The 21,950-nt window shown below is 43.5% G+C and overlaps 3 protein-coding genes and 1 non-coding gene across 4 annotated transcripts; 3 read left to right on the top strand and 1 right to left on the bottom strand.

Annotated features, from left to right (window-relative positions):
- The first annotated feature begins 114 nt into the window (after positions 1-114).
- zmp:0000000991 (mucin-5AC) lies at positions 115-14,363 on the top strand. Its single transcript, XM_056583700.1, has 5 exons — positions 115-403; positions 3,627-3,727; positions 3,888-4,026; positions 6,609-6,654; positions 7,305-14,363. The coding sequence occupies exons 1-5, from the start codon at positions 300-302 to the stop codon at positions 12,177-12,179; spliced, it is 5,265 nt and encodes a 1,754-aa protein (XP_056439675.1). The 5' UTR covers positions 115-299; the 3' UTR covers positions 12,180-14,363.
- A 104-nt stretch (positions 14,364-14,467) lies between these two features.
- On the top strand, positions 14,468-19,130 carry LOC130376823 (protein MFI-like). The gene is made up of 11 exons (XM_056583717.1): positions 14,468-14,586; positions 14,803-14,858; positions 14,982-15,084; positions 15,353-15,445; positions 15,631-15,684; positions 15,917-16,126; positions 16,962-17,092; positions 17,315-17,491; positions 17,753-17,808; positions 18,184-18,225; positions 19,001-19,130. Exons 2-11 carry the CDS (start codon positions 14,851-14,853, stop codon positions 19,042-19,044), a joined length of 918 nt encoding a protein of 305 aa, XP_056439692.1. The 5' UTR covers positions 14,468-14,586; positions 14,803-14,850; the 3' UTR covers positions 19,045-19,130.
- Positions 19,131-19,298: 168 nt separating this feature from the next.
- On the bottom strand, positions 19,299-19,370 carry trnac-gca (transfer RNA cysteine (anticodon GCA)). The gene has a single exon. It is a non-coding gene; the product is annotated as a tRNA-Cys (tRNA).
- A 185-nt stretch (positions 19,371-19,555) lies between these two features.
- Positions 19,556-21,482, top strand: pomp (proteasome maturation protein). The gene is made up of 6 exons (XM_056583724.1): positions 19,556-19,646; positions 19,930-20,027; positions 20,336-20,396; positions 20,738-20,839; positions 20,946-21,039; positions 21,188-21,482. The coding sequence occupies exons 1-6, from the start codon at positions 19,644-19,646 to the stop codon at positions 21,253-21,255; spliced, it is 426 nt and encodes a 141-aa protein (XP_056439699.1). The 5' UTR covers positions 19,556-19,643; the 3' UTR covers positions 21,256-21,482.
- The last annotated feature ends 468 nt before the right edge of the window (positions 21,483-21,950 follow it).

Here is a 21,950-nt window from a genome sequence, read left to right as displayed (position 1 = left end):
ATCGACCAGAGAGTGCATTGCTGCACCTGTCCTCAAGACCTGTCCAGCCTTGGGAAAGTTTCAACAAAAGGGGGCGGGTTAGACTTCTCTCGACCCCATGGTCCAAACCACCGGTCCCACGCAGAGCGTTCAAATGAAATGACTGCGTGGTATTTTTTTTGCATGTTAGTCAAATGTATTTACCACTGACTACATTGCTTTCAATTGGGCTTCCCCCTAGCCTGCCCGGTGTGAACTGGGAGGACTTGGGCTTCACGGAGGAACGGGCTCCTCCGGTTGAGATGACGGGTTGAAGGAGAATGTCATCGAGTGACGCGGGAAAGTTGGGAGGAAGAAGACGAGCGAGCGAGTCTGCAGAGAGTAAACACACGGGCACGAGCACTGGGACGACGCGCAGCACCAGGTACGTTGTCTAGCCTTCTTTGGTTTTTCCTATTCTATCCTATTATGCGTTTCAGAGTAGTATTTTCAACATTCAAATCGCTATTTGTTCGACTGGCCCACCGTTTTTGGTTCTGGGTTTATTTCCTGGTCTTTCTTGGTATGCGGCCACTTTCTTCTCTGCGAGTTTAGCATATGGACATGGCCGTCATGGGGAGCTGTCTGAGGACACGCAGTTCGCCACTTAAGCAGTGGCTGTAAACTTAGAATGTTTTTGTAGTGTGATGTTTCAAGGGTTGCATATTGGTTATTTTTGGATAAACGTGGCAGGCGTGGAAATCAGTGTTTGTGTGTGTGTGTGTGTGTGTGTGTGTGTGTGTGTGTGTGTGTGTGTGTGTGTGTGTGTGTGTGTGTGTGTGTGTGTGTGTGTGTATGTCAAATTAATTTCAGTGCAACGTTTACGCGAATATGATATCTGCCTGTGGCGTTGAAAACAAATATTGAAAACAAATATTGTATTTCTTGCAATTAAAAGCCACTGTGATCGAATCTCTTTTACACATGTGCCTACAATCTCGACAACCATGCATTTTCTAGGTAATATAGCAATTATATATATATTTAAAAAAAAAGATTTGTGCCGATGGCTCTGCATGTGCAGAGCTGAATGGCTTGTAATAACCTTAAATAGCGTTGTACAGGCTAAAACATAAACACATCCTTTAAGAAGGCTGACAGCTGCTGAAGGAGTGGCAACCTGAGAGCAAGTCTCACTTTGTCTCAGCCATGATTTTCAGACCTGGCAAGAAACGAAGCGTGTTGAGAGCTTCGTTAGGAGAGTGGGTGTTGTGGGGGCCTTCCTGTGGTGATATAATACATTGGCAAGGATGAACTGTGGCCGCCTCCCTCTATAAAAGCCAGATATAGCTGAGGCACGCACGGACAGTTGTCCAAACAAGAGGCTCTATACAAGAGACTCAAACAAGACAAGACAAATTCGGACTGAAATGAAACGGGAATGGGTCCATAACTGGCCGTGTGTGTGTGTGTGTGTGTGTGTGTGTGTGTGTGTGTGTGTGTGTGTGTGTGTGTGTGTGTGTGTGTGTGTGTGTGTGTGTGTGTGTGTCTGTGTCTGTGTCTGTGTCTGTGTGTCTGTGTGTGTGTGAGCGTATGTGTGTGAGACAGTCAGGTGTACTTAGACCCTGGAAAAATACTGATGAATGTAGGACCTTTCGCGGACAACATATAGCCAAGGATAAAAGATTTCTAAATGCACATGCAGTGGTAGAGGAAACAGCTCAGAACATGCAGAGCCATCGGAGCAAAGAGCAAAAGAGGGCTTTATACACAAATATTATTTCAAGAAGGCGATGGCCAGTGGCTAACAATGGAAAGAAAAACAGGGCAACACGGACATTAACACAAAACACCAATGGAATATATTAACAATTCCTATAATAATAACGAACCATAATCTTTATATATATATTTACCGAGCGATATTTATATATTTAAATTAAATAAAAATTTTCCATTAATATAAGTTTTCTATTTCAAGAATAAAATCCCATGTGCAACTGTGGTAAGCGGTGTAAGCGTGTAAGCGTACCACAGGTTGAAAAACACGTATAGATGATGCTACCAACTTATTCAGTGGTTCTCAACTGGTCTTACCTCAGGACCCACTAGTGTCCTTTCGTTATTAATTCACTAACCCAAAATAAATCATTTAGCAAATGAAAAGCTGTAACATTGGGGCTAAACTCAATATCATTGAACCTTGAATTGATGATGAAACAAATGTTAATTAATGGGTTTCCCTTCTAAAGATCAAGCATAAGCTCTGCAACCCAGTGATATTGCCCATCACTGATCTTATTATTGCAGGGAATTTAATTAAAACCATCAGAAAAAATTTAATATAAGGAAGTAGAGTTTTAGAGAGATCCAAAGGGGCAATGAATTTTTATCCAAAGACTGACTGTTAGTGTAGAGTTAACTCTCCAGTGCCTTCGTAATCACTTTTTTATAAAAAATAAACAATTACAGTATTATGTAAATCTCCTTGTCAATCCCCTGGAAATGTCAGAGCATGCCAGATGTAGTGGGCCATAGAGAGACATGGATTAAAGTTCCTCCAATGTTGACAAAGGAAGGCAGAACAGGATTTTAAACACTTTAAAACCATGGCAGTAACTCTTCAGGAGTGCACCAATATTTCGATGCTCGACTTGAACCAGTGTATTACATTACTCAATTCAATGATGCATGCATGGTCACATCATGTACTAGCTTTATTCTTGCTCTACCGGTCAATCAAATCCTTATATAATGATTTAACCATGATACAACGCGCGTCGCTATACCTGTCTGAAGAGGGCGGGTGCCGGGTAATAAAACAGTTAAGGGCATGCCTATTTCAGATGTGCAGACTTTCGAAGGGATGTGCCTTCCCGGTGTTTTAATCCGAAACCACATGTCAAGTCATGTTTAAATCAAAACAGACATTATAATTCTAATGAGGCCAGGCAATCTCCCCTCGGGCAAAGGTGGAGACAGCGAGAGGAGCCAGAGCCCTGTTGCCCATTCAGTTGGAAGAGCAAGAGAGAGTGAAATCAAAGTCATGCACTGGGTGTGGACAGGGTAGGGCAGTGTTTTGGAATTTAGGAAATAGATTTAAAAAGTGATGGGATGGAGCTAAATAATTTATGGCGATGCTTTCGTTGCATCACACATAAGTGCGACCACCGGGAAAATGGCACAAACAAACGACCTACGGTTTACATTTTTGTACTGTCCTTGTTACTATTTCACATAGTCTATTCATAATAATTATGTATAACAGGAAAGGATTTATCTTCAACAACTTTAACAACTCTTTCACAACAAGTCGGCAGATTTGTGTTATTACCTGTCCGAGGTGGGGTTAGATTGAGTTTAGTCTATGATGCCAAGCTGCAGAAATTAATGGTGAGTCTTATGTAATCCAATCATCCTTATCTGATGAGCTTGTGTGCACTGATATACTGGAGAAGTCCCAGAATGGCTCCACCCATGGAGACGGTTGACAGTTGGTCTCTCTGTGTTCATCCGTTTGGGTCAAAGAGATCAGGCTCATCCTGTAATATAGTCTATAATACACAGTCTCGAAAGGTGAAAAAGACCCATAGGATTGTAACTATAACATGTTTGTTTGGGACAAGATGGGACACCATCTCATACTTGTTATTGGCCGTGTTTTCCAGTGACCAACGAGAGGAGACGACTTGTGAAGGGATTCTGCGGGAGCAGCACCTTGGTGACAAGACTGAGCCTTCAGAGTGCCAAACTGAGACGCTATACAAAGGTCAGCCCTCACCTCACACACACACACACACACACACACGCAATCTTTTCCCCTTGGGTGTATCAATGTCTCAAATTGACTCGTAACTTTAATGTATCACATTTTTGAGTTCAAAGAGCATTGTTGACTCATTAAAGGATCTGTTGCCGTCCTTTCCCAGAGCACAGACCCGGGGCAGTGAACGTGGTCCACGTGACCTCCTTCTACTGTAGACTTTCTGCTCCGCCAAGCACAACACCTGCCTCCGTGGGGGGCCTCCCTGCTACCAGAGACACCGTCCCACAACCCTACCCGCCGAGGTGAGCAGCAGGGAAACCATTCAGTTTATTTTATGTCTTAACAATGCATGGTTGAAACGATAACACACAGGGGACTGGATATATCACGGACTACGATATTTCAAACCCAGGCTGCAGGTTTCTGGGTTTGAATCCAAATCAACCTGTAAAGGTCTCCCCTTGCCTGCTCATTAATGACATTTCAATGTATTTCTCTCTTTGGAAAGCATCAGCTAAAAGACTGAAGAGTAAATAAAGACATTTTGAAGTATTTATAGCAATCACAAGACCAAAGAAAGAAAATACAGGTGTGCATGGTAGGATAAAACCTACGCTCACTCATGCAAATAAAAATAAACTGCAGGAAATGCTGATCAAAGGTTGATGGAATGATGAATGGAGAGCAGATGTATGGATTTATGAATGAATTAACAACAAATAACCCGATGGATATGCCATGGTACACTGCACTTGGACTGATATGCAGTCTGAAGGATGAGTGAGTGGAGTACGTTCTCTGAACTTGCTTAAGTGTAATCCTGATCACAGAGCATGGTGTGATTTGTAGCGCTCAAACACTATGAGCTAAAATGAAAGAAGCATGGTTCAAGCTCACAGCCAAGTCCTAGGACTCCTCTGGCATGCCTGGTACTCAGGGAAGGGGGGAACCCAGGCACATATTTAAACCCTCTATGAGGAATTCCCGAGGCCCAAAGCTCTGTCTGTACTGTAGCGGCCTGCATGTGAAGCTGCATAGTTAAATAATTGGACAACAACATGCTCTTGAATGGCTACCTGACACATTTACAACTTTAGGTCTTCTCATAAAATCTATTACAATGAATTTAGAGTAGCATATTTCTTCATTGATTATAATTATTATGTATCCTATGAATATGACTATTATTACTGACCACAATTATTTTGATAGTGATGATTTCACATTTAGGCCATGTTAGTATGGATGCTACAGTGGACCACTTCCAGACTAAAGGTTCCAGACTGTTGAATCCTGAAAGGCCACACTGCTGTAAATAACCTGTATTCAGGATGTGAAGGGTTTCTTTGGATAAAAGCGTATCCTAAATATGAATATGTTTTCTAATTATAATGAACCCAAATAAGACATAAGAGCTTGGGTTTACCATTGACCTCAGCTTGGTCACGGAAGAAAAGTATTCCGAAGGAACAGCAGTATTGCAGCGACGCATGTATTGGCTAATTGGTCTCCCGGCCATGAAACCTTGCCAGTGTATGTGTGTGTGGTTGCGTGCGTATACATTTGCATGCACGTGTGTGAACAGGTGGATATTACAATCCTTCACCAGAATAATAAAGCACAGAGCCAATGCCATATTTATAGCACACATATTTCAGGACAAATATGCATATGGGAGAGTCACAGAGTGTGCGTTCTATGTGACTGGTTTCTTTCTTCGCCATTGAGGAGCAGTGCCTATCTTGTGTGGCTTTCACTGAACACCCTTTTTCTAACGACAATAAATGCAATTATTTCATACCGAGGTGTGAGCCAGGGCGTGTCAGATGTGACGGTAGTCTTATAAATGTTAGGTTGTTGACCTAACTTTCTCTGTGGGTGTCATCCACCACATCATTCACATTCTACTTGACCTTTCCACCCATTGCACACTTTCTCTTACTGCGCCAGCACCACAGCCTGTGGCTCCAAACACCATTCAACATCACCTTATATGGACATAACTCACACCTCTGCTAGTGAAAGTGTCTGTGTGTGTGCGTGTGTGTCTGTCTGTGTATAATGTGTTTGTCTGCCCATCACCTATAAGGTTACTATTTAATTTTGTGTGCTGTAATGACACTAAGAAGAGTGGGAATACCGTGGTGCAGGGGCGGGAGGACTTAAAGTGGGATAGGAAGAGCAATGGCAGGAATGTCGTCCTCCTTGTTCGGCAACTCTCTTTTGGTAAATGTTAGACACCTGAGACCTTTAATCCCTCTGTCAGGAATATGGTTGTATAGTAAGACAAGAGTGGGACAATATGTGAAGAGAAACACTCTAATGCTCTTTCATCAAAAATGTTCGGCCAATTCTTCAAATACCTACAGACCCATCTCAAGTGTTACCAAAGGCTGCTGAAAATGTGTACTTTCTCTACTCCCTTTCAACATATTTCAGGACTGACATCACTTTTGATTCAGTGCCATTAATAGAAACTCATTCCAATGGAGGAAGTACTTTATCTAATATGTAACTGAGAAGTCCCTAATCAGTTATGTTTTTCTTTTTTGCATGTTTCCTGGGTGTACCTTTTCAAATGCAGATAAAAGCCATAAATAGCATTTGACATTGAATGCATATGAATACTTATCTACATGTCTCTACATTGTGTGGATATAACACTTAATTAAGTTATTGTTAATTCTCTTCCACGGTATTCATTCACTTCTACAGTGTTCAAGGTACACATTTGGGTCAAACTACCCTGACCTAACCTTACCTTTTTTTTAGAACAGTTGAACTTGCATGCACCACAAACACAGGCTTCTCTTCAACCGAGATATCTCGCCACCTGTCATTAACCACCAATGTTTTTTTCTCTTTCTATTCCCTGCTCTACTAGTTTCCACGAAGCCCTGAGAAATGAACCTTATAGCAAGAGCTTACAGGTAAGCATAGACTAGCCAACCTCTATTAAAGATAATGGAAGCTAATAATGCCATAGGGTGGTTGGTCGATTTCACTATAGAATGAAAATAAAACAAAATGAAAATGTACTGTTCACAGTTTATTTTCAGTCCCAGTGCAAAGGGGACATGATATTTATTTTTTATAGATAAGATATCCTGGTATGTATTGTTTGAAAATCAAGAAAAAAATATCCTGACGAAACAATTCTAATCAATCTCATTAATCTGTTTGCTCAAACGGTTTGGTGATGTTATGAGTACAGGGTGTGCACCTTTGTTTTCTGCCTCCCTCTATATCTTCTTCGCTCTTTTCTCGATAACCTGTTTGTCCACGCCTAAATCATTGTAGTTACAGAGTCATGGGAACATGGCTTATACGAAGGCCATTGTTGCATATTTGAAATCCCACAAAACGTTTTTGTATTCTCTCTGCATGTCCTTTGTCGAGTGACTCCATCTGATTTTGACATGTGAAAACTATTAACCTGAGATTATTTTATACATGCTATGAATAGCTTTGAGGGATGTGTGGTAAACAAGTTGGGACCAGATTTAATGTTAATTTCTACAGTGATGTTTCATTTTGGTACATGTTGAAGACAAATTGTTATTCTGTTTTCATTGAACAGGACCATGGCAATGCATCCCCCGGAGCCTCATTAGAAGAATTTCTAGGCCTGAAACCATCAGAGAAGACATCAGTCCTCATCAACAACCAAGAGAAAGCAGTCCCGGATTATGTTTCATCAACAACCACTCACACCTTTTTCCGTGAGATTCCAGAGTACGATTACGACCGTGGGAGTTTAAACACCGTTCCACCTGTGTCCAAACTGAACAGTACTTCAGTGGACTCGGTGGAAGACAGAAAGTCAAACTGGACAGAACTCGAGACTCCAAACCAACTTGTGGGGTGTAATAAGCCCAACAAAGCAATGCTGTCTTCAGCCATGGTGTCAGTTCTTGCCCCACATTGGAGCAGACGGAACCAGCGGACTAAGAAAGGGTTATCCTCAGAGGACTTTGAAGCACAAAATGTGGCACATGGTCCGAACACTGGCGCTCAAACTGTCCACAATCGGTTTCTGGAACCCCACAGGCATTTCCGTGGAGAGAGGGATTTGGGAGATGGACCTCATGTTCAAGACCCATTGGTTGGCCACAGGAGGAAGATTGATGGTTGGTCCTCGTTCAGCGGGCCCTCAAGCCTAAACCTTAACTTCACAACAAAGCGGCTCACGCCACGTACGGTTTCTGTCGACATGGATTCGCGTACTCTAGACAACAGAGACACAGTAGGGTGTTACACCAACCCAAAGGAGAAAACACCACTTCCGATACCTTCCCTCTCATTGGATCTACGCACAAATGAAAGGATTTCGCCAGGGGCTCATCAGCGTCCCCTGGCTAAACCAAGCTCGAAACCAACCACCAGCGGCTTCCTTCTTTCTCTTAGGAAAATCGGTTCGACTTGGAAGAGCCCATCCATGTCAGAAACGGGAAGCCGATCTCTGACCGGTCCAAACAGGGACCGAGCTGCAGTCTCATCCAATCTCAACCCTTCCTTTACCTCACCCAGTAACAACTCAACACAACGATGGATGCCCCGCCCCTATTCGTCACACATTCCTCACGGACCGAACATTTCCCAGACAGACAGTCTGACAAGTCCGACTTTTTCGCATCCACAGAAACCCATCTCCACTAATCAACCAGGCCCACCAGAAGAATTTAGTACTTCAGACAATAACACAGATCCAGCCAGGCTTACCCAGTATGAGCAATACACTATACTGAAGGGTCAGGATCTCCCAAGAGGCACTACACTGAGGTCAGGAACCTGGTGGAAGCAAGTGACTCAGGAAGGTGGTGTGCAGCCTGGTTTCAAAGACACTGCCAGCATAATCAACAATAACAGACATGAGACACACACGCCCTTAGTTACACCCTGTAATAGAAACAGTGACTTGGCCTCCTTGAGGCCAAATGACAACAGGAGCTTAAACAGACAGATTCCCAATCATGCGGAGCATACCAAAGCTGAAGCCATTAGTTTAGGCACACATGCCCTTGTTTTTAATAGACCACGAGGTCCAGAAACTCTCAGGCGAAGCAATGCCGAGGATAGATCTGGCCTGCAGTCAGACACGTTCTCCACACAGTCTAAGGGCTTCAATTTGAATGAAAAACAATCACAGCAGCCGCATAGTTCACTAATTGAGGTGAACAAGGTAAATGTAAACAAAGCCTCAGCCAACATCATTAACCAAAATGTTTACTCATTGGATAAAAGCCATCTAACTGCACACACCCAGAGAGCACTACTTACCCCTTCACCAGTCAGTAGCCCTACTTATATGGATTGTACAATTTCAGAAAACACCTCCCCTAAGATTCTAAATGAAAATCAATCCATCCACACCAACGACACTCCGACCTGTCGTGAGCAAAAACCTGCCTCCAGCCAAGACGCTAGCTTCCAATCTACTGCATTACCCCGTTGCACCTACAAAAGACCTACACCTCTTGTTTTCGAGCGGACCTACCCCACCATAAGCAAGCATGTGCATCCTAAGGCCTTATTTATATACAAGGCCACAGTCTCCTCTAAAACAAACTGCAAACCTCTACTCACAGTTCCCACCTCTCCCCCCAACCCCTCCAGCACTCCTGTCCCATCTACCACCTCCGTGCTCCTCACTGTCCCTGGGAAAGTCCCCACCGCCACATCTCCAACCCCTTTCATTGGCACCTCGTTTCTCCTAACACCCCCAGTGACTCCCACCCCTTCATGCTCCCCCTCCCCCTCCCCAAAATCCTCCTTATCTAAAAAAGAGAGCACATTCTTTAAAAGCCAGGACATTTCTTCTTCCAAGAAGCAATCCCCCAAGGGTCGGAGAAGGGTGACGTGGCAGGACTCAGTGGATCTGCAAAGGTCTGAAGACATGGGCCAGGCTTCATTGCCACCTACCCCAAGCCCACCACTAAAGACCAGCCCTTCGCCTCTAACTAGATCTCCGCATAGCTTAGAAAGTCCCTCTACCTTTTCTTTCCTCAGAAAAGGCAATTCAGCTGATGTCCCAAGATCCTCACCTGTCTTTTTGCCAATTCCCAAGGCCACGAGCGGAAAGGCAGAGAGTGAAGAGAGAAGTCAACAAACTGTGTCTGCTAGCCCTGTCAGCCCCATGGACTGGACCTCTGAACACACAGGGGGGTTATCCCCATCACCTGGCCCAGATAAGAGGTCACCTGACAGGGCTAACCAGTGGCAGTCTTACGTTCCGCTCTCTCTTCCCCCAGACTTCAGCTATAAACAACATTATAGCTCTCCACCTTACTCCTCCCTCAAGTCTGCACGTTCTCCCCAGGGGGAGGCTGAGAACCCTTTGCCCACATCTCCTCCTGGCTTTCAGCCACAGACTTTCTCACCATCTTCTCTCTCTAGACCCAGTGCCCTATCGCCCGACCCAGCTGCAAACAGAACCTTAACCCAGTCCCAGCGTTCTCCAGACCCTATTTCCCCGACACAAACCGTACCTCTTCCTTTCCCAAACCGACCTGTCTTGCCTGAGGGCTTGAAATATGAAGGTTTGAGATTAAAAGAAGCTGACGACAAAATCAGGAAGCAGAGTTACAAAACCCCCAGCTCGTCACAAGAGGACAACAAAGCGGTTATGGGCTCAGAGCGTCTCTCGCTGCAGACTACACTACAGGATAAAACACTCCCCCCATCCACTGCGTGTGTGAGTGTGGTTGAAACGCTTGTTTACAGCCTTTGTAAAGGTAATTCGACGGACTCGCCGGGCAATAACACACCCAGATCTCTGATTCAGTGTACGGGCAAAACAAGGTTCTCCATTGGGAAGAAACCGAGCATTCAGCTGAGCCCCAAAACCAGTGGGGTTGGGGGTAATCAATACTATCCATTGAATCAGAACGCCAACACAAGCAGCACAAAGGACACTTCATTCCCTCTGTTTACAGCGACTGACAAAAGCAGCACAAACAGCAAAGGCCCTACCTGGAGGAATGAAAGCACCAGTAGACCAGGGGACAGTTTACCTGCTAATCAGGAAACACGTTTTGTACCAGACAAAGCAGCAATTGAACATGCATCCAAGGGAATTACCCAAATGGACCAAGGCGTCAGTAAATTAAGACGACAATTTGCGGGTATGCTTTCTGATGATCTCACACGTTCTCCAAAAGGTAACCAAAGCTCTAAGACACCATCTATTAGTGGATCAAGTGTCGGCAACAACAGTAACATCACCATGAAAAGTAATGATACGTTAGAAGGGGATAAAGAGATGGACATACCTGGGGACACGAATGCTGAGGAGTTAGAGAGAAGAGAGACGGAAAAGGACAGATGGACAAAAAATAGATTTACTCTCGTACCAAAACAAGGGCTGTGTAATAGGAGCAGTGATCATTTCTCGAGTTCCTCTCACATTACACCTGGAATAAATGCTCAGACCAAGTTTTTAGTCTCAAATCACCCATTTACAGAAAGGGAAGCAAAGGAGGAAAGGGCCAGCCCAAGACAAATGAGCCTGCCTATCGAAACTCAATGTCGGGATCCCGATCTCTGCAAGCAGTCACCGGGGGACTCTGCCTCCACAACGCTATCTGCTAGTTCCAACAACAGGCCTCGCGCTCCCTTCGCTCGGTACTCCTCATCTCCAATCTCTCCTTATCTCACAGGCACTGAGATAGATGATAGTGTCTTCTACAGTCCCAAAGAGCAGACGCCCCCTGATGAGAGGGGAAGGTCGGTCAGTCCTTTGGGTACCGCAAGGCGGAAGATGTCCACGAGTCCATCCACCGAAGGTCCGGTTCAAGCGAAGGGACGCCTGGCGTCCTACTCTTCCTGTGCCGACCTGAAGTATGGCATCGACGCCGGACGCTCTATCTCCGTGAGCTCGGTGGTCTCCAGTCGGCGTCAGGGCTCGGAGCGCATCTCAAAGGGGCTGCGGGTCCTGAGTGTGGATGACCTCTCTGAGCCAGCAGGGACATCAAAGTATGAAGGCCAGAGCATGGGCGATCAGGGAAGCACGAGCAACTATCGACTGTCGTCTAGGCCAGGCGAAATGAGGTCGAAGTCCCTCCCTCGATCACTCAAATCCCTGTCCTGTTGGTCTTCAGAGGACGGCCCACCTAAAAGGCAGAGTCCAACAACTTCACCACAAGACCGCCCGTCAGGTCCAAGGTCCCGGAACACTGATCTCTTCCAGTTTTATTCAGAGGGTGGTCTGACCCCACCGCCGTCTCCGGCATCCCCAGCATCCCTGCTGATGTGCAAACCCCCCCGTCGGTCCTCCCCTCTGTCCCCTGCCGCGTCCAGGGACAGTCTTTCAGTAAGGGGGATGCCGCCAACCAGGGGTATGGTCGCCAGCCTCTCAGACTTTGACGAATCCTCAGACAGCAGCTCAGACTCGACCACGGACGATGAGTATTACCTGGAGTCTGAAGAAGACGACGACAAGGAGAGTTCATTGTAATGGAGCATGTTGCTGCGTTAAGGCCTTTTCTCTCATCTTAAACTATTTTTATTCTTTGAATCAAAGTGATGGGATAAGATTTCAAATGTGTGTCAAATCTATGTGTTAAAAAATGGGAACGGGTAAAGAGTATCTGAACAAACATTGGAACGAAACGCTTTATGTTTTTTGATTTGTTCATATGATCAAAGTGTGACAATGCTTTGGTGATAATTTATGCTATTTTCGTACTTATTTATCTTGATTTTGCAATGTAGGATACAATCCAAGTCCTTAAACCCACATAATACTCCAAAATACTAGTGTACTGTGTATTCAAAATCTTTATTGTATTATATTAGGATATAATATTATTTGCTGAAAAATAATAACTGTATATATATTTTTGGAATACATTAACAAGCTAATTAAAATATCCGTTTTAACAAGTGCTAAATGATAATTTCATAAGAATAGTTTGGCCTTAAAGAATATCAAAAGATTAGGAATGAATTTATATTGATGGGTGATGTTGCTTAGTAAGATCTTTTTTAGCCTTATATTTAAATGTTGTTAATACAGATTTCTATTTCTGCTTTTATTTTTTTTACTAAAAATCTATCAAACCTTTGTGTTTTGCATTTTTTTCTTTAACTTTGTAAATGAATTGTCAAAGTCTAGTTTTATCTTTTGACCATCTTAATTTGAAGTGTCTATACTCACCCAAAAATCGCTCTCACCTTGAGCCCCCACCAGTGCCTGCCTACTAGTGTTTGAATCATTGGTGAGCTATATTGTGTCCATTGTGATATGCTTTCAAGCCAAGCAAATTCTGATGCCATGGTGCATACTGTATTTTAAGACTGACATTCTTGGTCAGTGGCTTCATTGGGTGTTGACCTAATGGGCTTAACTACAGCAAATGTTACCAATGGGTGTAACACATTTAGCACTACATTGGGGCCTATTCAAAGTCTATGTGAAAATGTAATGCTGCACCCTTTCTTACGTACTGTATAGCCTACTTCAAAGTTACAAGTCAAAGAAATAACAACGGTTTAATAAATAGAGGAAAGAAAATCTGAAATTGAAACATCAGCGGACATAGGACAGTGGTTTATATTGTACAACAAATCTTGTTTTCCAGAAAAGACGGCTCTTGTTGGAAAATTGCAGGACTTCACTCTGAGCACTACAGCAGTCATGGTGACCTGTAAATTACCTCTGTGTTTGTTTGTAAGATAGCGTAATGCCATGAATCTGACCATCTGTAGAGGAAGGCCAGTCGTGATGCAGCCGCTAGTGCTCTGCTTGCCTTCATCCTAATGGGTGTCGTATACCAGTGTTTTTCAACCTGTGGTACGCGAGGGTACTGCTGGCTGCTTCTATTCTTAAAATAGACACCGTTTATGTAGCATTACGTGGAATAAATTGTTTTAAAAAGATTTAAACTATTCAAAACGATGAGGTACTTTGAGGTATTAGCCTTATGACGTCACCTTCAATTTCCACATTATGGCTTTTTAAATATTTGAAATTTTGAGTAGTGTCAGTTAATTCCATCTTATGTATAAAATGTTCAATTGTAATGTTGCCCATATATGTTTTGTGTTAATTTGGTTTGCTTAATAAACACAATGGGGGAATAAGCAGCGTTGCTTACTTTCTTTCCACTGTTTCCCACGTGACCATGGCCTTCTACCAGTACAGTTGTGTGTATAAAGGGAGTGCTGGCACTCTGCACAGCAAATGCATGTTTATTCTTTTAATTGTTCCGTTTTGCATACGAGGTCGCCTGCAAAAGGTCTTGATAACACTTTAATTATAGCCTACACCTATAGTCAGCGGTTGGGAACCACTTGCAGACTATAGGTCAATATGCTTGCATGCCAACTCTGTTATGGAACAAAGATTGAGTCTTCAAATGACACCGCCACATCGGTTGATCTGCATTGACAGGAATAGGTTGGCCCATATTTAGCCACTAAAAGCGGAGGTGGTGCAGGACGTTTTTGAGAGTAGGCTAACAGAATGTAATCATTAATTAAGAGGCCTGAAACTATACATAATCTTAACATTTAAATGAATAGTAAAAGAACATTTTAAACGTTTGCTTTTAATCTACACCGGTTTATCCGTCTTCATGTCGTTATCTAAAGTTATGTCCATAGAAAAGGGCCAAGGGTCACGTGAACTGCTGCTATAGCAAATACAGCAGGCCACACAGGACTGAAATAAAGCCTGTATGGAGGGAGTGGCCGCCGGGCTGTCCCCACCTGGTGACTGCGTGCTCGCTGTGTTTACGTGCTTAACGCTATGTTGACCTGCATAACGTTGCCAGGTAACAAACGCTTCGCCAGCCGTAATCCATTGGGCCAATGGGTTCCAAATATGGTTAAGGGAAAATATTTATTTTACGTCGAAGGAGGTAAGAAATTAAGCGTTGCCTACATTCACGGCATGAGGCGTGCATATTGTTTAGTTAATTAATTATTTCGTTGTTGTTGTTTTTTTAAACGCCGATTCGTGACGCAAATAAGTCAATGGAGCAACGCCAGAGAAATGATTGAAAAATTATTGCAAAACTTTGATTCTGTATTCCTTTTTTAATTCCTCTCTCTACCTCTCTTGCTTTGAACATAAGTTTCACCTGCATAGCTGACTTGACATTTCTCTGGCAAACCCCAAAAGCATGTGTAGGTAAGACCTTAGGCCCGAGACTGAAATAGTTGCAAGATATGCACCGTGGCTGTGTCAACCGGCCATTTGATGTACTCTACTTGTCTAATTTTCCTTCTTCTCCTCTGCTCCATGGCTAAGCAGCACCAGCTGTAGTTTGGAGGCAGGGGGTGTCCTAGGGGAAGCCGAGCCCCACCACTGCCAGAGAGCAGCCCTGGTCATCCAGAGAGCCTGGAGGAGACATGTGGTGGGTGTGTGGGTTGGGTGCTAGTGGATAATAATAATAATAATAATAATAATAACGCATTTTATTTATAACGCACATCAACTCAATGACCTCAAAGTGCTACACACTACTCTTACACTGCAATGAGCAGTGGTTATATTATGGCGTACGGTGTGACCCATGTTACACAGATCTGTATAGGATCCAACAAAAAAACGCACATAGACATTAACAAACAATTGAATGTTAATGTGATGGAAATACCATCACCGCTTTATTTCAAATTTAGGACACACGGGTCTACGCCTACTTGAAAGGGACGATAAGCTTCCGTTACCATGGAGATCCACGCGGGCTGCTCAAATCCGTCAATCCCCGGGAGGTAAGGTAGGAGCCAATCAAATCAATGAAAAATCTGTCAGGAAGTTGAATCAACTCATCAAATATTCACGGTAAGAAATGTAAAACCTTACTTAAAAACTCCCAGGTAGTCCTCAGGTGTTGTGAAATAGTGAGTGCTGGTTCTGATTCGACACTAACCACCAGATGGACATCCGTGTTTTCCAGGCTGCTCTGCTGGATGCTGCTGCGGGGGTGTACATCCGATTCCGTCTCGGTGGGGTAGGATCAACCTCTCGTTTCGGTACCTCGTGCAAAAATCCCCAGGCAGCAAAAACTCCACAGAACCATCAAAGCCAACAATGTTTTTATATCTTCCTTTAATCACACTGTTTTCTATTTAGCAGTCATCATTTAGCTGACATCATTTAGCATCATCTAACTGAAAGATGCCTACAGGTATACGCCTCTGTTTTGGGTCCAAGTCCCCCTAAACGCCGTGTTTCTCCTTCAGGTCAGGTTCCCTCCAAGCATCTACTATAAAATCTTCACCCACCGACCCATTGTGGACATGTGCGCCAACAGCCCCAAGGACTACACCCTCCCAGGCCATAAGTGTCCCGTGCCCAGGCAGACACACAATGGCCTGCCCCTGATCCCGGAGAACCGGTCCACATGGTACCGCAGGGTGGAGAACAATGGCTGGCGGCTGCTCTCCGGTAAGGTGAGACAGTTCCGGGTTAGATTCCCAATGTCCGCAGGCAGCCGATTTGTAAGCTTCCTCCAACCCTACCTGCCTTCTCTTTAATGACCTGTGTCTGGATTCACCATCACAAGTCACTGGGTAAAAAGTGTTTTGCGAAATTACTTAATGGTCATACATTGTCATACAAATGAATACATTGTAAAACCAGTGTCTCGGACCCAATATTTAATTATGATAACCTGTAAATCAGATTAAGAAGAGTTAAAGCCTTTAATGCACCTAGTAAAGAGCTCTGTAAGGTAGTATAATCTGGGCCGTAGCCAGGGTTTGAATAATAGTGAGGTCCGGGATGGGGTTAGGTGGTTTTGTTGGGCGTGCTGGGGGTTGGCTCGGCTCGTGCACACACCAACAGATGTCACACACGGAAGACACAAAGTAACAAGTCTCAACTGAATTAAGCATTTACTTAATTTCCTTTTTGGTCTCCTGCATGATTATAGGTTAGGGTAAACTGATCCAGCAGAAGCAAACATCCTTTCCAAATATTTCCTCAACTGGCATTGGGTTGGAATGTGGCAGGCACTGAATGTGCCTCTGGCTACCCCTGTACTATCAAACATTAAACTGGATAATCTGTGTACTCCTGTTGTTGACAAAAGCTGTAGGCAGAACATGACGTAGACTTTAAAACAAGCTTCAAGTCGAGACACAGCTTCTACCAAGCTTGGCCCTCTGCCACAGGTTAAACCTTTTCCCTAGTTCTGGTCTCATCTACAGGCTGGTTATCATAGTTAGAAAATGACTGGTACAATTTGTGTATTAAATTGTTATCGTTTATTATCCCATTGAACAGCTGGGACCCCTGTGTAACCCCGTGGAGCTCGACGCTGATAAAAAGATGGAGTTCCACCACTGCAAGCTGCAACGGCGGCGGGATTTAGAGCAGAGGAGAAGAAAGAGGAAGATAGAATGGATGAGGCAGATGTGAGCGGTGGAGCCAGATGCAACTCCCTTCTTCCCTCTCTCTCTCCCTGCTCCTATATGTCTCTTGCCCACTGCCTTTCTCACAGTTTACTTTCTACCTCTCGCCAATCCCCCTGCCCACACACACACACACACACACACACACACACACACACACACACACACACACACACACACACACACACACACACACACACACACACACGTAAACATGTACACCAGGTACAACCACGGTAGGCACCTGCAGGCACCTGCAGTGGATCCAGAAGAGGCTGTCTTGGTGGAGAGGGCTTTGCAGGGAATGATCCAGGACGTGGAGCGATGCGGAACAGCCAATCACAGCTCAGACTGGGAGGTGGACGAGCTCCAGGAGTGGACCACCGTGCTCAACTTTGAAGAGTAAAGAAAAAACGATTGACCTCGGCTTAATATAAATATTTCATATCTGGGGGAAAGGGACTTCTGGGTTTTTTAAGTGGAAGTTGAAGGTTTGGGGATTCTAAAGTGAAGTGAAGGTATTTCAGAAATGCTAGCAGCTGTCTGTAAACATTATCCACATTGTGTCTAGACACACAGTGTCTACTGGCCTACATGCATCTTCTATTGGGCTGACAGGTCGGCTGTGTTTCATAGGTATGTGTTGTTTTTTTTGCTTTACAGTTACATGACTGAGTGGACAAGCTTGGCGCTCAGTCATTCTTCGGAACACTTCATAGGTAAATCCTTTCTATTGTTCTCGCTTTCCTTTGTAGGGACACAAAAACATTCAGCGTTTACCTGTGGTCTGTAGGGATCCAATGGTGAGCAATAGTGCAGTTATCGGTTCAGTATTGTTACATATGGAAATACTGCCATCTACTGACCTATGGGGGGAATACCAGGTAGTAGTAGTAGTAATAGTAGAGGGAGCTTTCTATTCACTTTCTTAACTTATTTGCGTACTAAATAGTGTATCAAATAATTGTAAATAATGATTACAATTATGTAGCAGCTCATAGTCCCTGACCTTGAAAACATATTGTGTTATATCCAATCGTTTCATTTTATGCCTGTGCAAAAACTTACTGGTTTCACATCTTGCCTTCTATCAGCACCACAGCAGCGTTTCCCTCATCTCCATCGAAGAAATATATGTGAGTCGGATGACGAGGACAGCTACAGGCAGGGTTCGAGTTAGGTGTGAGCCAGTGGGAGCTGAGCTCCCATAGAGAGAGGTCTGGCTCCCATGAAAGCAGCAAACTCATATATCTGTGGGGGTCTCTGAAAATACAGCAGCATAAACATTTGATTACAAATAAAGCTATCTTCCCTTCCAAATACAGAGTAATATTGGCGTTAATTAAGGGATAATAGAACGCCGGTCATTATCGGGAAAATAACCCCACACAGGGCGAACCGGACACCGACGCGAAACGGAGGTGTCTTGCTTCGACCTGAAGGGGCTTATTTTCGATAATGAGCGGCTAATTGCCAAACGAAAAAATAACTTCATAAGGTGTCTTTTTACAGTTTATTTGTTACCATTCGTAGTGTCGATCAGCAGAGAAATAGTTAGCCAAAGACGTTGCTTAGCAACCGACGACGCCGTTGTGAAGGGCCCATGCAAGTGAACGGAGCGTTCCATGGCATTGAGAAGAGTCGTGTCACATTATATATTTACTTCCTATATTTACCCCCCCCGCTCAACAACTTCAAGAGACCCCCACAAAGATGGAATCATAACTCGAACCCAGGCTACAGGGGTAACTGCTTCTTTGTCCATTAGACCACACAAGATAAGTTGGTGTGTGAAAACGATTGTAATGGAATATTGCCCAAATTGAAAATAATAAAACAGTTCACTGTCATACCAATCTTGCATTATATCTCGCAATCTTTTTGTAATCTATAATTGTATCTCACTTTCAGGTGTAAATAGTCAAGCTGGATCTAGTTTCGAAGATGGAGACTAAACCATGTATGTGTGGCCGAAACCAATAAAGCAGAACGGTCAACTAACTGTCTTCAGTTTCAGTTATTTGTTGTTTATATGAATTTGTAAGACATACCTCATTATATGGTTTTATAATCCATAGCTAGATTTAGGATAATACTGGATATTTATTTTCATACATTAAATACCGTCCCAATTTTAATGAATTCAGTTCTTTGAATAGATGGAACATCTGCGAATGTGCTATGCTCTAGCTGTCTGAAAAGAAAAGTGAGGGGGCACCCGGATTTGAACCGGGGACCTCTTGATCTGCAGTCAAATGCTCTACCACTGAGCTATACCCCCTTCCATGCTCCAACCGACGCAATATCAATATTCAAAAATATTCTAAGATAGGAAAAATACACTCTTAATTTGCATTTTAAACATATATATTGATTGACTCTATATAGCGCTTCCAAAACTGATTAGCGTATCCCTGCTTCTTTACCATATCGATCGATGTTACAACCGTATAATATTTACCCCGCCGAAACCGGACGTTTCGTCACAAATGTGCGACGTTAGCGGAAGTTTCTAATTTCTCCAGCAAAAGCGAAAGAGAGCAAAGGACTGACTATGGTATAATATTGTTTTATCTATTTATAACTCGTGTGTATTACTGCAACCAATTGTGTATTGTGTCATTTACTATTATCGAAAATGTCGCTACGAAGGCGTCCTCATCCTTAGTCCAATAGAGTGTGTTGCCCTGCTTGTTGTGAATCTGATTAGTCACTTGCGTCAGGCTAGCAAGCGTTAGCATCAAGATCCAGTCTCTTATAACATGTCGTATATACTCATTTCTCGAATTATCCGGTCGGACTTGAAACATCAACATGTGGGGTATTCTTTTCTGTACTAGAATACTCGAGGACTCCGCTCCCAGCTGAAAGACAGCGTGCCGGTGACCGGCTTCTGCCCCCACGGGTCCTATGGGGTCCAGGACACCCTCCGCAGCGGGTAAAGCCGCCACGAGATGATAGTCGAGCCGTGGTTATATTTGCCCTTTGAATGACGTCTATCGTGTGGGAATCGTTTTTTTGTTATTGTTTTATATTTGTTGAAATATGGGATTTTACCAGAATGCTGAAACTGCCCCAGAACAGACTATACAGGAAATACAGCCATGTGAAAGTCTTAAATGATCATAACAAATATTTAAATGGGTAACCCTATATTTAATAGCCTTTTCTCTGTGTAAAAATACACATTTGAACGTCATCAAATGTGTCCCGTCTCCTCTTTAAATGTCTGTATTTGTGTTGCAGGTTTAGCAGTGTAAAAAATGAGATCCTCCCCAGCCACCCACTGGAGCTGTCTGAAAAGAATGTAAGAAGATTACGCAGCAGTAGACTGAACACATTCACCACGAGTCCGAGAGACGTCCTATTCAATTGAACAACGGAATTGTGTTCAGTAAACAATTTTAAGTTATCTTTATTTTCAGTATTTAAAGTAGTAGATATGGCTTTAATACTGTGATATGTCAAATCGTAATTCCATACAATATAGATTTTCTAAGTTCAAAATACATGGCTGTATCTGTTAAATGTCACATTAAATGTAAACGTGCATACAAGTTTCACGTGAGTGAAAGGACAGCCAACAAATGCATCCGAACGATCTTTGAATATGTTCACATGTGATTGTTTGTTTTTCTCTGTGTGCAGTTCCAGGTGAACCAGGAGAAGATGAATTTCGCCACAGTCAGAAACATCCAGGGCCTCCACGCGCCACTCAAACTGCAGATGGAGTACAGGGCGGCCAGACAGGTAGACTTTAAACCTACACGTCGCTTTGGCTCTTGGTGTTCTAAAGGTGTATCACATCTTGGTTTGTTTGGCCATTAACCATCCCTGTAATTTTTTTTCTCGGTAGATTCAGCGGCTGCCGTTTTTGCCGAGTTCCAATCTGGCCTTGGACACGCTCCGAAACAGTGACGAGAGCATCGGCTTTGAGGACATCCTCAACGGTAAGAACCCGCTGCAATATGGCACTCCCTACTACTTGCATCCTCTTCTGCGAGACCATTATGACGTAAACGTCCAATAACATTTAAAATATATTTGAGCGACGCTAACTGTGACCCCCCTGTGCTGTTCTTTGTTGCTCTATTTCAGATCCATATCAGAGCGAACTGATGGGCGAGCCTCACATGATGACGGAGTACCAACTTGGACTTTTATAAGAAATGAAACCAGGATACAAATCATATACTCGCCTCCAGATATAAATTCCATTGTGTTATTGTCTCTGCTGGTAGCTTGTTTTTTCCCATTTGTTTCCTGACATCTGAACCTCAACAGTACTGGTTGGACCGATTTGGTTGATGTACCTTTTTTGTATGGTTGCTGTACCCTCATCCTCCTGTGTTTCTAATAAACCGTTAACACAAAAATAAACGTACCATTTACTTTTTCATAGGTTATCGAACAATCCAATAGGAAATGTATATTATGTGACGGAGGAAGAAAGAGTCGCTTTCTAACTATGTTTCAGAGAAAGAGTATATTTGGAAGTAGAAAGGACTGAGTTGTCAAGGCATACATTTTTTTATCATTGAAAGCAATTGTGCAAACTCGATACATGTAAATTCCAAGTTTTCGATTAATAATTTACAATAGTTGACTGACTCGATACTTAAGTACCTCCGCCCAATCCCTACTTCCGCTCAGTGAATTTCAAAACAGAAGTACCTAAAACTCGCCCTTTTCAACACAAGATCCCTCAACAATAAAAGCCTCATTCTCAATGAATTTATCACAGACGAGCAACTTGAGCTCCTGGCTAAATGAAACTTGGCAAAAAACCCTGGACTACTTTGAACCCAACCAAAATACCCCTGTTGAATATTCTTACCTGGACAACCCACGCTCTGAGGGC

Source organism: Gadus chalcogrammus, chromosome 23 (assembly GCF_026213295.1).
Source record: "Gadus chalcogrammus isolate NIFS_2021 chromosome 23, NIFS_Gcha_1.0, whole genome shotgun sequence".
NCBI lineage: Eukaryota > Metazoa > Chordata > Actinopteri > Gadiformes > Gadidae > Gadus > Gadus chalcogrammus.
Note: the sequence above shows the minus strand (reverse complement) of the source record. Positions and strands in the feature narration are given on the sequence as shown.

Excerpts from the sequence above, each read along its gene's own strand:
- LOC130376823 (XM_056583717.1), top strand. Across the intron at positions 15,685-15,916 it reads TCCGATTCCGTCTCGGTGGG|GTCAGGTTCCCTCCAAGCAT; the intron begins GTAGGATCAACC and ends TTTCTCCTTCAG. Across the intron at positions 17,093-17,314 it reads ATAGAATGGATGAGGCAGAT|GTACAACCACGGTAGGCACC; the intron begins GTGAGCGGTGGA and ends CATGTACACCAG.
- pomp (XM_056583724.1), top strand. Across the intron at positions 20,028-20,335 it reads CAGGACACCCTCCGCAGCGG|GTTTAGCAGTGTAAAAAATG; the intron begins GTAAAGCCGCCA and ends TTTGTGTTGCAG. Across the intron at positions 20,840-20,945 it reads AGTACAGGGCGGCCAGACAG|ATTCAGCGGCTGCCGTTTTT; the intron begins GTAGACTTTAAA and ends TTTTCTCGGTAG.
- zmp:0000000991 (XM_056583700.1), top strand. The coding sequence starts at position 300 with ATGTCATCGAGTGACGCGGGAAAGTTGGGAGGAAGAAGACGAGCGAGC. Across the intron at positions 404-3,626 it reads GGGACGACGCGCAGCACCAG|TGACCAACGAGAGGAGACGA; the intron begins GTACGTTGTCTA and ends CGTGTTTTCCAG. Across the intron at positions 4,027-6,608 it reads CCACAACCCTACCCGCCGAG|TTTCCACGAAGCCCTGAGAA; the intron begins GTGAGCAGCAGG and ends CTGCTCTACTAG.